We start from the raw sequence: 14,503 nt of genomic DNA on the forward strand, positions 1-14,503 counted from the left end.
TTGTATTTTAGTGGAGGGATCAAACACTTTAACAAGGCAGTAAACCGCTTTTACATTCCCTTCAACAAAGCAGCAGACAAAGGAGGAAGAGACACATACCTCTGCTGACCCAGGCACTCGTTCATACCGTCTGACCCACAGACTGAATTCTCCAGGATTTTAGTGTCAACTTCTCAAAGTACAGGTGTAGCCTTTGAAAAGAGTAGGCATTTGGCAGATAAAGAGAGTCTAGTGAAGGCACTATTCAGTTACATTGTGGGCACTGTAGAATCCAGTCTTTTGCAAGTCCTGCCACTTGAAAGAAGTGCTGTATAAAATTGCTGGAGTGCTCCTTTTATATTTTTATCTTTAATATTTTATTTGCAGGCAATCAGTGTCATCATGTTGCTGTTCAGATCCAGGCTGAGAAAATTATAAAGGCAAAACTAAAGTCAGGTGCTCTCCAGTTTATATTGTCACTGGAGACCCGAAGTGTTTATAGCAGATAATGTCATAGCGCATACTGTTGTGGCTTGTCAGTTTGATGACATGAAAGGAATTTGACATTCAGACTTCTATCTTTTCCTTTGGCAGTGGGGGGTGATGGTAAAGCAGCACTGGGCTGAATGTACACAGCAAAGGAAAGGGGGGGGGGTATCAAGTATCAAGAGTTGGACGGGGACAAACCATCTATAGCAAAAGTAAGAAGTCCTTCAGATGGCATAAGAGTTATTGCAGCAAGGCTGACAAAGTTGAGGATCTATATAATGAAAAAGACTTTTAATCATATGCAAATTTTTATCCAGAAATCTCCCCCATTTAATTTACTTTGGAGGAGGTGCTGCTATAGATGCGCTTCCTGTTGTGGGCACATCCAGGCAGTGGAAAGCACACTAGTGCACTATTATGTTAGCTAATCATTAACAAGAGATTTTTCATCATTTTGAAATAGTAAACGGTTGAACAAAGGCAGTGATTATCTTTCTTTTGTAACAGACCATGTATGGTCTTCACTATGTTGCCAGCTCCTGTTGGTTGCTATAGGTGAGTTTCATTACAAATTAAAGGAGCATCACCTGCTGGAAAAACAATTATTTCCATAGATTTTGAAAAAGTGTCAATAACTCTGTCCAGTCTCTTTTCCACGTGTAATGCAACAGATTTGGCTTTTTTTCCTCAGCTTTTTGTGTTGTTCCAATGCAAACCAAAGAAATAAACATAAGAATAAACAAAGAATTTGTGATTGCAACAGTTTTCTGGGAGAAGTGGTGCTGTTATCTGACATAAATTCAGGGTGCCATTATTTTTGTCCATGACTATTTGTCACATTTAGCCTCTGTTCTATTCTAGTAGAGTTATGCCCCATCCCTTATAACATGGGATCAACCAGTTTTATAAAATAAAATGCTCTGTCCCAGTTTTAGTCAATATGGGATGCGACTTGATAGTTTCTGACTTGGTTTCCATGAATAGTAAGGTTAATGAACATAAAGCTATACCTGAAAAGCTCAAAGAAGAGTGGTTAAAAAATCTTAGTCTTCATATAGTTGTGCATCTAGCAGGAGTAACTGTGCAGACAACAGAGAGGAGTGGCAAAGAGGGCTCAGGACCACAGCTCTCATCGCCACTGAGGCCACAGAGATCCCAGTCCCTTTTTATTGCTTAAGCCACAATTTTGTCATTCTCTGCTGGAAGGAATATTTTTCCTTTGGGATGTTCACAGCCATCCTTTGAGCAATTTGAGCAGTTTACTGTACAACAGGTCCTTGTCATATTTCTTTGTTTTCTACCTTTGTGATGTGGCATCACATTGGTGATGTTGCTCGGAAACTCCATGTAATGAGTAGTGCAGTTATTTCTCTGTGAGCCAACCATATTCTGGAATATGGGCATTCAATCCTATGACGAATGGAATGAGGCCTGGAAAAAAGTTAATTTTATCTCTAAGAGTATTTTACTGAAACTTACTCAGCTGACTCACTGGCATTACTGGGCTCCCAGCAAATTATGGTGGGGTGGGCTCACTGTTATTGCTTGGCACTCTTAAATGACTAGTTATCTGAATTTATTTTTCCTGTTGGAACCTGGAGTCTCTGGTGAGATCGCCCACTGACATCAGGAGACAAACAGTGAATGATCCAGGTGGGATATGTTAGACTGTATCTTTGAAGCTACACTGTAAACACAATGCTGGTGTATTTTCTCTCTATGCTTTACACAGTGCAAAAGAATATAAGAACAGGGATAAGAACGTCTTTTTAAAAACCACCATTCTGAGGTGGAGTTTGGATATGAACCATTCAGAGATCAGTCCAATATTTCAGCACTTCACTCTCCTTTTATCTTTGTTTCCCACCAACTCCTGATGAAAATTTCAGGCTCTTTAGTTGCAAAATGCTGAACTATTTTAACAAGCTGGCCTCTGTCTACTGTTTGCTGCTGAGCAGGTAGTGCACAGTGTTTAAAAAGAGCTGCCTACTGCTGCTGGAAATGGCTATTGGCTAAGTAGTTAACTATATGGCCTATTGCTTAAGCTCTAGATGGCAATAAAACTCCTTATGTCACTATCTTTTTGGTGGTACAATGTTATCTACAAAGGACAAGATGTGGCATGGACAAAATGATATTATGTGTGCTGTGAAGTGCAGGTCATCTGAAAGATAACTGTTATCAGCATACTGAATGACAGCTATCGCCTTCTTCTGTGTTTGGTGGCAAATGTGATGTAGCCTCAGGGAGGGCACATTGGAATGATCTATTATGACTTCACTCCAACAGATATGCACTCCAATGCACACGGTTTGGCTCATATGTTGGTAGAGACATTTCTGTCCTCCTAAAATATTGGTAGGGGACATGTCCCTACCACCTGTATGCAAAACTATGCCCTTGCATAATGATGACCAATACCTTTTATATGATATGTTTCCATTTGGTCTGTTAAAATGAAATACCGATTAGTGCAGCTTTAAATTAATTTCTATCTCTAATGAGATCACCACAGAAAGCAGGTTAGTCTGGGTTAGTTGTAATTTTTTCCTTTGTCTTTCTTAACTTTAGTTGATTGCTCTGGATATTTGCTCTTTACAAAGGTCTTTATAAAAAGTGAGAAAACACTAAAATGATTAGACTTCTCTGTTTCACCTTACATTTATGTTATGTGGCCTGCAGACTGTAGGTGTTATGGTTTAGTCCCCATCACCAGGAGGGTGAGAGAGAACTGAGGTAGGACTCAAGATTGCTCGCAGATCCCGCAGGTTGAGAGAGCAGGGGAGAGAAAGGCGGAAGAGAGGCAGGTCGCACCGAGCGGACCTGACAGTAGGCACAAATTCTAAATCAGATATTGGGGTCAATTTAAAATTTGAATCTAAAAAAACCTTGGACTGGCCTATTCTCACTGTTCTCATATCAACTTGTGTTGCAGATGGCAGCTAAAGCCCAAGTCCTTCCTGTTACTTTTAAACAAAAAGTTACAGCCAACACTCCAGTACATTGTGATTTGGTGGGACTGGTGGGATTGAAATAGGCTTCTCCCTTATGCTTAAATAATTCAACAGTTATCTGATATTTTCAAAACAAACTGCCTATCAGTTACACTTGTCTCTGCAGCATGTCCCTCTCTCGCTCTTTCTCTCACTCTCTCTGTGCGTGTGTGTGAGGGTTTGATGGACTGTGAACTTGGTTGTGTATCAGAGTTCATCGAGATGTCAGGGTGGCCAGCAGGTCAGCCTGCGCGAGCTGGGGGAGGATACAAACATGCGCACATGCCGTTCAACACAGCTCCCTTCAGTGCTAGTGTTGAATGAGCGCGCTCAGTCCGTGCGCGTGCATCAGGGTTTCTGCTAGAAACATTTGGTCTCTGTTCACATTTCCATCATACTTGCATTGGTAAATACATAGTGTTAATTGTATAATGCAAACACTATACATTGCCACAGTAACCTAGCTTTATTCTGACACTTTCACAGCTTTTTGTTTGTTGGAAACATGAAAATGCTGATCTGAAGTCAATTTTTAGCGGTGTAACACGTCATTGTGTTGTTATACAGCAGCAATAGCCTACATTGTTTAATCCCACCCCACCTTTGATAAACATCTCTGTCATCTAACCCTACTGAGACAACTGGCAGCAGTGATGAGGTTAATAGAAACAAGCCTCTACACAAACTTAGCTCCACAAGTAGAGAAATGAACTGTTGTCCAAATACATCGTCCGACAGCACAGGTTCAGCTTAAAAGCACAGCAGGCTCCTCACACAATTAGCCTAATAGTAGCATAAAAAACTATCATCATGTTTTTTCCAGATGTGCTGTATTAATGCAAAAGCTCAAACAACTGCAGTGCCAACAGTCAACTTCACTCCTGTTAAACCCAATCATTATTGACACGGGATAATGAAAAGCGACTGTATACGCCAATATAAATGTTGGCGGTATGAACAAGGATTTTTCAATTAATGAGTTTCTCTAGTGGGGTCCCTTTTTATACCTTATTTTTCGTGTCTCCATTATATTTTTTCTATTTTGTTTTATTGTATCTTACACACATACTTTTGATCTTTTCTATTTGTTTCATGTGCTGTGTTGTGGTTCTAATTCTGTGCAGTTTTGTTGTTTGTTTGTTTGCATTTCTTTTCATTGTGATTTGGGAGGCCTGTGGTGTTTTGTGGGGAGCTATGGCTATGACTCTGTGGCACTACCCTAAGTGTGCATTTCCTTGCACATTCATCAGGTGTGGTGTCACCTGTGTAAATTAGACATGCTTGTTGCCCTTTCATCAGTTTGACCCTTGAATCTGATTGGCCTACAACCATATGACCATATACCTAACCTACTTATGTGCATGTTTTTATTGTCTGACATGTATGAGTTTGTATATGATTGGTTGTTGTTAAATAATTTCTTTCTATACTTGTGCTACTTATAGGACTCGTTACATAATTTTAATAGACCCTGATGAGGGCTCCTTAATGGTCTGTGGTTTTTTAAAAGTGTTGCTGGACATTTTGTTTTCTCCTATCAACTAAAGCACACACATAGCAGTACATAGTGCAGCGTATAGTGAGAAAACATCCGTCACATAGATATACATTTACATGGTTATGATCTGTCCAGCCAAAGCATGTAAAAACCTGTTCAACACAACACACCCCCAGAACTACAGCATCACCAGAGCCCAGCCACAGCCAAGAAGAAGAGGACAAGAGAGAGCGGGAAAGCAGCCAAGAATAAATATCATTGGTGAGAGCTAAAAATAACCCTGTCAGGGTTACTAACTGTTAATAGCTACTGTCCTGACGTTGCTGTAGAGATCTGCTAAAATGAAAACAACATCATCACCACAGCAGAGTCTACACCTGTGCTAATGTTATTTATGAAGTACTTCAGCGTAGGCTGTAACCATATTGATGTCATCCTGTCTCACTGAGATTTGTAGTTTGTTTTTTTTTCCCAAAAAGTCATCTACCTCCATCCCCCAAACAAATAAATTCATCTCAGGCCAGAGAGACTGCTCAGGCTTTTTCACTGTCATGCCAGATGAGAATTTGAAGTTTGCAGCCTAACAAACCCATCTCAGCTGGCTGGTAATAAATTACACTGCCCAATGGATATTATGTGCAATATGAGCCTAAACTGTGTCACCGGCATTTCATTCTATTACACACATCCACCTTCAAATGCTTAGCAAACTAGCTGACAAAACAAGCAATATTTCAGTAAAAGTATAAAACTGGACATTACCGTGAGTAGTCTTATACTGGTATGGCACATTTCTATGCATTGCAGCACACTCCAAGCACTTTCACACTATTTGCCCATTCACCTATTCACAGTCCAAAGTGCACACACACCAGTGAAATCACCGGGAGAAACTTGGGGTTCGGCATCTTGCTCAAAGACACTTCGACGTGTGGACTGGAGAAGCTGGGAGTTGAACCGCCAACCTTCCAGTTAGTTCCTCCTGAGCCACAGCCAAACCAGTATTATTGTTTGTTATTATTATTTTTATGAGTGCTCATCTTTGATGTCACATTAAATAAACAATGAATCCTGTACTTAATGTTCTTTCATTGTATTTTATAGTTCAGTAACAACTTCATGTACTACTGTCCATGAGGAGGAGGTGGTGAAAGCACAACTAGTATTTAAGACAGTTGGGTACAACTCACTTACACTAAGCAATGGGCAGGGGAAGACAAACTGTCAAGTTATGTATTGTTGCTTTAAAAATGTTTATTCCCTCAGGTTCTGGGTCAAACAGTCCAAAGCATCTTAAATCCACAGCTCTGACCAGATGGCTAACTGCACTCTGAGCTTTTCTTCTTGGAACAAAAACATTTTTCAGTCCTTAGTTTTGTGATTCGTGCAGTTTTAGCCACAAAAACAACTTTTATGATCCAATCATTATAAGCTTCTTCATTTTGGGCCCTTTCTACTGCTGACATGATCACATAGAGACATCCCTCTCTGCTGGTATGTTGGACATGAGCAGAACACAGTCAATTTTAGACAGTGTAGCCCAGTGAGCGTTATTTTGACCAGCAATGATTTTTTGTTTTGTTTATTTTTACCAGGCAAATCCCAGCAATCGCCAGCTAATGGAAACACTGATACTGTATATAGGTCTAGTCATGACCTTCCTGGTTCAAATTAATGAAAAGAAAAGATATTTTCACCAAACTGATAATTCATGCCCTAGTGAAAATGTCATGGAGTCATTAAACACAACAAGGTTTATCCTCTGGGAAGCATGAATGTAATCAGTTAATTAATTACAAACTCTGTTTGATTATACAGTAAGTTAGAGTAGAGTTCATGAAATGAAAAGGTTCATCTTATATTTTGAAAGTTCCAGTATATAGGTAAATATTTTGATCCAAAGGTGAAGCAAGATACATGAGTTTTGAGCAGAGTAAACCTGACACATACAGTAGTAATTAACGCTTATTTTTATTGTCTAATCTATACAAACACTAACTGTATACTGTAGAAATGACACCAGTGAAAGTTTCGCTCTCTGATCAGTCTGGAGGTGGAGTGCAGCATGAGTTCAGAAGGTTTACAGTGAGTTTTCAGAGGAACATGGTGCAGCCAGGAATTAAAAACATGCATGTTGCCTTTTTAATGAGGTACAACTGACCTTTCTCGGTTTATAAAGTGGAAAAGCAAAGCAGAATCAACCACCTCTGTCCTTATGTTCCAGGTTACAGGTCTTTAGGTTCTGTAGTGGGAAAGGGGATGTTCTCTAAACTTGAACTTTCCTGCGCCCACCCCTCCACCTCCCCACTACTTGTCACACCTGAACAGCAAAATCCTGCTTCACACATTCACGATATGATGAGAAAAACTCAGCAGTTTTATACAAGAGCTGGAAACCCAGTCCCCCTGAACATGCATCATCCCTCGCTGGCTATGTGAGTAAAAAGGATTTGTCCATTAAAAGGTTTTCAGCAGCCCATACAGAATACAGATAAACAAATACATTAATGTCAAGAAAAAGACCTTTACTGTTATTGTCATGTTCTGAGTTGGCAAAGCAGAATCTAACCTGTCTTTAAAATCCATGAACCTTTCTGCAAGCATATGAAGATATTATATAGTAAATATAAGTTTATTAATATTAAATGCTCTGTCTTGTTCTTCTGGACTGGCTGCCACATTTTGAGATGTATCCTATAAATTATTTTTGGAAGTTTATGAATATAAGAAAATGTAATATAGTTATCACTTAAGCCCTTTTAGGACATGTAGGCTACCTCAATCCTGAACCTACCTGGACATTACCCAGTGGAGCTGTATGTGAGAAGGCAGATGTCCAACTCAGTTGGCCCAGATATTAAATGTCTACAATTCCCGCAGCATGCTTTTTGCATCATGTTCTGCCTCCTGCATGCTCTACCCAGACGAAACTGGATCAAGCCTGGATTACTGCTGGAAATACACTGGGGCCCCTGGAGTTCTGGAGCTACAGGTGTAATGTTTGACAGTTGAATTGTGTTATTTTAACTGAAGCATTGTTTTGCTATGTATACCACTAAAGCACAATATGATCTGGGCCAATTAATGCAGGACCAGGTAACGTGCTAAGAGAAACTGGACATATTACACAGTGAAAGGGAGCCAGCTGGGGCCTTGTAGGAGATTAATCTAGCTATGAGTTTTCTATGAGTCCCCCATGTTGCTAGAAAAACCTCTAGTGGAGAAATACTAAATTGTGTATTTATTATTAGTATAAAAGTTTTCAAATAGCCTACTTAATATAAAAACTGGAATCAGCCTAAATACTCTGCAGGTTTTTCACTGTAGAAAGAAAAGGAAAAGAAACATAAAAACATGTTGACAGTGTCCTCATCCAGCATAATATCAACAGAAAAGTCATAGTGATTGCTGTGTCTTTCCACTGGAGCGAACCTCACCTTTTTTTACATGCACATTGTCAGAACAGAGAGATCCATCCAAGAAATATGTTGCTGGATGCAGAAGCCAAGCTGTCTCGCTCTTACTGTTTGCCTTTACACACACACACACACACACACACACACACTGACCTCGTGACAGGTCATATAAAAGAGTCCAAACGCAGAATGAGGATGTGACAATTCTCTAGGTGTAGCTGTGGATAACCTTGGTGCATGTGCGCGTGCCTTTGTGCACGCCGCCCTGCATCTGTCTCTGCTGACCCAGGTTTGAACCCACTGAGATATTATTTTTATAGCACACACAGGCACACATGGTGATTGAGAGAGAAGCAGGTTAAAGTCTTCTTCTGGATTAGTTGAATCCAGAAGCAGCCTGATAGAAGCGAGCCAGGCCTTCCCCTGACATGTTCATCATCATCTCATCATCCAGTCCCATATTATCTACTGATACAGAATAAAGATAAGGCAATGATCAGGCAGTTGGTTTCAGTAATAAGTAGTATTTAGGCTTAGCCACTTTTAAATAGACCAAATAAGAAAGATTTTATACAAAACGAAATGGGAAAATGCGTCTGCATGCAGGCACTCCATCAAATAATGGAAAAATAATATAAAATGAAATGGTAGGCTTAACTATGAATGGCACCAGTGAGACCCACAGAGAGAGGGATTAGGACATTGTTCAACCAGGAACTCTATTTTCTGAAGCAGCTATGAAAGAGTACTGCTTAAGAGTTCTTTGCTCTTGAATGCAAGGCCGCCCAGGAGGCATTACTACTGGTCCTACAAACGGGCTTAAGCCAAGGTAATGAGTGTGTAAACTAGCTGCCTTATTACCAACAAAGGCGTCTTGGGACGCGCTTCCATTGTCTCCGAGGGAATCTTCACCTATTCTCAGTGAAATCCGCCGCAGATTGCCTGCAACAGGAGGTAGGGATTAAAGATACGGCCCTAGGAACGAACAAATGGTGAGGCTGGTCAGCCAGGACAGGCCGGAGGCGGGGCCGAGCGACACCCACAATTAAAGATTGAACTTTGTGTGAACTAATGTATCTGCAGGAGGAGAAGCCTGCTCGCTGTCCTGGCAGCCTATAAAAGACGCTGGTTGTACACTGGCTCCTCAGTAGCTGACAGAGGTTTATTTGAACGCTGTTGATGCTTCAATAAAACACTGCTTGTCACAGAATCCGCTGCAACATGGCTCTGAGCACGCTCCTGGCCACGCTCCTGTGCACCATCGTGCTTCCTATCCTGCTGTTTCTGGTCGCGGTGAAACTGTGGGAAGTCTACATGATCCGAGGCAGAGACCCGCGCTGCCCCAGCCCGCTGCCCCCCGGGTCCATGGGCTTACCCTTCATTGGAGAGACGCTGCAGCTCATTCTCCAGGTAAATGCATGACAGAGCTGCTGCTTTTCAGCTTTCACACGAACCCTTCATGATGCCCAACATCCACATGCGGATAAAAATGCTCCAAACGCTACGTGGAATTTCGATTTTAACTGTTTAAATTGAATAGTAGGTTATACCGTATTAATATCGTTCCATCCACCTTTATTCAGTGTTTGGTAACATTGATACGCAAAGTGGAGATGTATAATTTTTGTAGCACATGTTCTAGGTTTTCCATTGTTGCTATGTGTAGGATCTAAAGGTGTCTTATTTATCATCTTGTATTGGTTTATACGTATGTCCATGTTTGCAGAGGAGAAAGTTTCTGCGGATGAAGCGACAGAAGTATGGTTACATCTACCGCACACACCTTTTCGGGAACCCCACGGTGCGCGTAACCGGAGCGGATAACATCAGGCACATTCTGCTGGGGGAGCACAGGCTCGTGTCCGCGCAGTGGCCCGCGTCTGTGCGTACCATTCTGGGCTCGGACACGCTGTCTAACGTACACGGAATCCAGCACAGGACCAGGAAAAAGGTAAATTAGGATTTGATTTGAAAAGGTACCGCTTTACTTAAAGGGATGTGAAATTACAGAATCACCTTGGATAGACGCTACTTTTGACATTTTATTTGCTAAGGGCAGTTTAAACATATCAGTATCTTTCCTAATGAAAGTACATCTATATTACCTTGATTTCTTATTTGTAAAATGACTTGCTTGATTTATGTTGGGGAGCATTACAACTAATAGCTGTTTTAAGATATGGAAGCCATAGTCTTAACTCTGTACAAAAGGTAACCAGTCATTTATAATCAGTAGATATTAGAAAGCTTTTATTTCTTGACCAAATGGTAAAATCTGCTGGTGCAGTTATTTGAATTTGTCTCCAATGGAACTTGAAACAAGTTGAAATGTTCTTTATACACTGTGGATTGTTTAATATCTTGCTCTAAGGGGGAAACAAAGTGATTTTTATAGAGCACTTTGGTCAAAAAGTAACTTGCCAGGCATTACTCTGAAACTTTTGAATGGATGAAAATACCGGGCAAGTGGACTTTTGCGTTCATAAACCCACCACCACCTCCCACTGAGCCCTCTGCTCTTCTCCAGGCCATCATGCGGGCCTTCTCTAGGGAGGCTCTGGAGCTCTACATCCCTGTCATTCAGGAGGAGGTGCAGGCTGCGGTGAAGGAGTGGCTGGCGAAGGACTCCTGTGTGCTGGTCTACCCTGAGATGAAGCGACTGATGTTCCGCATAGCCATGAGGATCCTACTGGGCTTTGAGCTGGAGCAGATTAAGACTGATGAACAGCAACTGGTGGAAGCTTTTGAGGAAATGATCAAGAATTTGTTTTCTCTGCCTATTGATGTACCCTTCAGTGGACTGTACAGGGTAAGAGACTAACATATAGTCATCATGTAGCTATGCTCCCATTTATTCAACATTAAAGATGTGGAGTTCCAGTGTAAATTCGAAGGACCATACATGTTGTATTATAGTTAACCATACTTAAAAGCATGCTGACATCAACAGTCAAACATGATATTCACTGTGGTGAATTACTTAACCAACACAGATTAGTCTAGAAATGCATGAATGTAAGCCAGTGGTTGTCTGTAATGAAAATGCTTTGTAGCAAATGGGCTAAAACCTTCAAAAACTCTATGGTCCTTTAAGTCATGAGAAGCATATCACATGAGGCAAGCAGGAAAAGGACATGTTAAAGTAATGTGCCTGTATATTCTGTAGCTAACAGCTCAATGCACAAGACATCTTAATAGTAATTGTAGGTAGCAAACATACTTGCCTTCTTCAGAGCACATTAGTGGTAAATTATTAGCTTTTGGAATCAAGTCTGTGCTGCAACAACATCAAACTGCTCCGGTCTCCTTGTAAATATTTGACTCATTGACTCTATCTATATGTACATATACAGTACAGTATCCATTTGGATCCAGTGTCTGTTTCATCTCCTAACTTTGTTTTTGCTATATCCTCCATTCATTGTTTCTTTGCTTATTTCCAACTCCCTTCAATCCTTTGTTCTGTTCATCCCTGCTCCTCCTCCTCCTATCATCCTTCCTGCTCTCCAGGGTCTGAAGGCTAGGAACTTCATCCACTCCAAGATAGAGGAGAGTATCAAGAAGAAGGTGCTGGAGTCGGACGGTGAGTCCAGCCACAGCGACGCTCTGCAGCAACTCATAGACAGCAGCAAGAAGAACGGAGAGCCCTTCAGCATGCAGGTAATGATGGACATTTACTTTGACTGATGTGAAAAACAAAACATCTCCAAAGTTTTCTATCCATGTTGTAAGCCATTGTTTTAGTTGGTGTTTGAAGTAATTCTCTCTGCTTTTCTGTTTCCAGGCCATTAAGGAGTCTGCTACAGAACTGTTGTTTGGGGGCCATGAAACCACGGCTAGCACAGCCACCTCTCTGGTCATGTTCCTGGGCTTGAACCCTGACATTGTGGATAAACTGAGGCAGGAACTCAAGGACAAAGTAATTACACTCTAACTTTAGTTCTGTAAATTGTTATTCCAACATCTTTAATAGCAGCTGCTGCAATTTAGTTTTAATAGTCAACATACCAGATGCTCTACTTTGCAACTGTCCTGTTAATGTGATTATTTTATGAAAAGCTAATGCAATAGATTATCACATTTAATTCATCATTACCCAAGAGCATGAAAACAAACAGTAGTTGATTTAAAAAAAAGAGGTCTTAAGTCTCTCTACTGACTACTGACAGTGGTTACTCTGCTCTCAACCACATCTCATGGGCTTCTTCAGTTGTCCTGGAAGTAGCTCAGTTGTCATGCTTTGGCCGTATGATTACAAATGGGGAAATTGCATTTGCCGAGACTGAGATGCTTTTGAAAACACTGAGGGGAAATCTTGAACTGTTAGTGCACCATGAGTGTTTTTAAGCAACTTAGCAATTTGTTGAAAAAATCTCTGCTAATGTCCACTGTAATGAAGTACTTGACATGAACAACCAGCACATCCCAATAACCATCATGACACTTGGTTAATACCATTTTCTGCCTCTCTTCACTCATCTGTTCAGGAGGAGCAAGGGATGGACCTCCAGAGTCTGACCATCAAGTCCTTGGAGCAGTTAAAATACACTGGCTGTGTCATTAAAGAGACTCTGAGAATCAACCCTCCTGTCCCTGGCGGCTTTAGAGTGGCCCTCAAGACTTTTGAACTCAATGTAAGCTCAAGATTTCTTTGAAGGTTGTTTATTTGGCTGTTTGGTGTTCAACAATCATGCAGTATAGGCATGTGTCCATACTAGTTGCTTACTCATTGTTTTATTCTTACCACATCAGGGTTACCAAATTCCCAAAGGCTGGAATGTTATCTACAGCATTTGTGACACCCATGATGTGGCAGAGATCTTTCCCAACAAGGAAGACTTCCAGCCAGAGCGCTTCATGACCAAACCTTCAGCTGACTCCTCCAGGTTCCAGTATGTCCCATTTGGAGGGGGCTCCAGAAGGAATTTGCCAAAGTCCTGCTGTAGATCTTCCTGGTGGAAGTGGTTACAAAGTGTCACTGGACTCTTTTAAATGGGCCACCCACCATGAAAACAGCACCTACTGTCTATCCTGTGGACAATCTGCCAACCAAGTTTAAGAGCTATGTACAACATTAAACTGAGATGACGAGGAGTCGTGTTTTCTAAAGCTGTGTGAAATTTGAGGATTCTCAAAAGTCTTGGCTCATGTGTGTTTTGTGTCCAAATCCACAGGGGTAACTGTAACCAAGGCACTTGGAGTTTTTGGAAGCACTCGGGTGTTCTTAGGAAACAGATCAAAGGTTGCACTTAACACAAGCAGAGAAAATATGTTCTTCTGGACTTGTCAATGTGGCCTTTTAACATGAACTGTACAGACTATAGATGATTTGAGAATGTATTTTATGTTTTGATGTTAATACTGTAGAATTGTGTGTATGTATTTACATATATGAACAAAATAAACAAGAGGCACTATACACAGACTTGGAAGACTAATTAGCTCAGAGGTGTATCCATATGTTTATATACAATATATAACCTCTATATTATCCCACTTTATTTAAGAGCCTTGTTTATATTGTATGGGCTTTTTATTTAATAAAAGGTGTGTTTGGTAAGCCTTGGGTGATTTCATGGATTTTTTTTTTCTAACAAAGCAGAGCATGCAATATAAAACAATGGGTGCAGGACATTTACATAAAGGGTATGCTGGTTTTAGTTTTACATATGGTTTGTGTGTTGGGGGTGGGTCAGTGTGTTTAACTGTTTAATCAGTAAGTTTACATGTGTATATGTAATTAAAGATATATATACATGTTTGAAGAGGGGTGGAGGGGAAAATAATCCTAAAACTAATGTATGCAAATGGTTACTGGACATGGCAAATAAAAAATGAGCCTGCATTTTTTCAGAATTCTGAGATTAAAGTACAAAGCAAATTGAGCATCTATTTACAGAATAATAAAAACATTGCAAAAAAGATAATTAGGGAAATAAAGTAAATGAGAAAAACTTAAGCCAGGCCAGTGACTAGCAGGCACTAGCTTAAATTGCATCCAACAGGACTGCATCTAACTGGTTTTCTACATCAGCAACATACTACTCTGGACAATTTGCCTTGATTTTCAGCTCAGAAACTGCTCAGGAGCTTTTGCAAGTGATGTTATGATCCTGGGAAAGTCTATG

The 14,503-nt window shown here is 40.6% G+C and overlaps 1 protein-coding gene across 1 annotated transcript; it reads left to right on the top strand.

Moving 5' to 3' along the window:
• The first annotated feature begins 9,221 nt into the window (after positions 1 to 9,221).
• On the top strand, positions 9,222 to 13,863 carry cyp26a1 (cytochrome P450, family 26, subfamily A, polypeptide 1). Its single transcript, XM_020611739.1, is given in 8 exon segments — positions 9,222 to 9,785; positions 10,102 to 10,326; positions 10,903 to 11,184; positions 11,886 to 12,035; positions 12,160 to 12,294; positions 12,863 to 13,009; positions 13,128 to 13,287; positions 13,290 to 13,863. Coding segments are annotated over 8 exon segments (1,452 nt in total). The 5' UTR covers positions 9,222 to 9,596; the 3' UTR covers positions 13,454 to 13,863.
• Positions 13,864 to 14,503: the final 640 nt, after the last annotated feature.

Source organism: Monopterus albus, unplaced genomic scaffold (genome assembly GCF_001952655.1).
Source record: "Monopterus albus unplaced genomic scaffold, M_albus_1.0 scaffold117.1, whole genome shotgun sequence".
NCBI classification, from domain to species: Eukaryota; Metazoa; Chordata; class Actinopteri; order Synbranchiformes; family Synbranchidae; genus Monopterus; species Monopterus albus.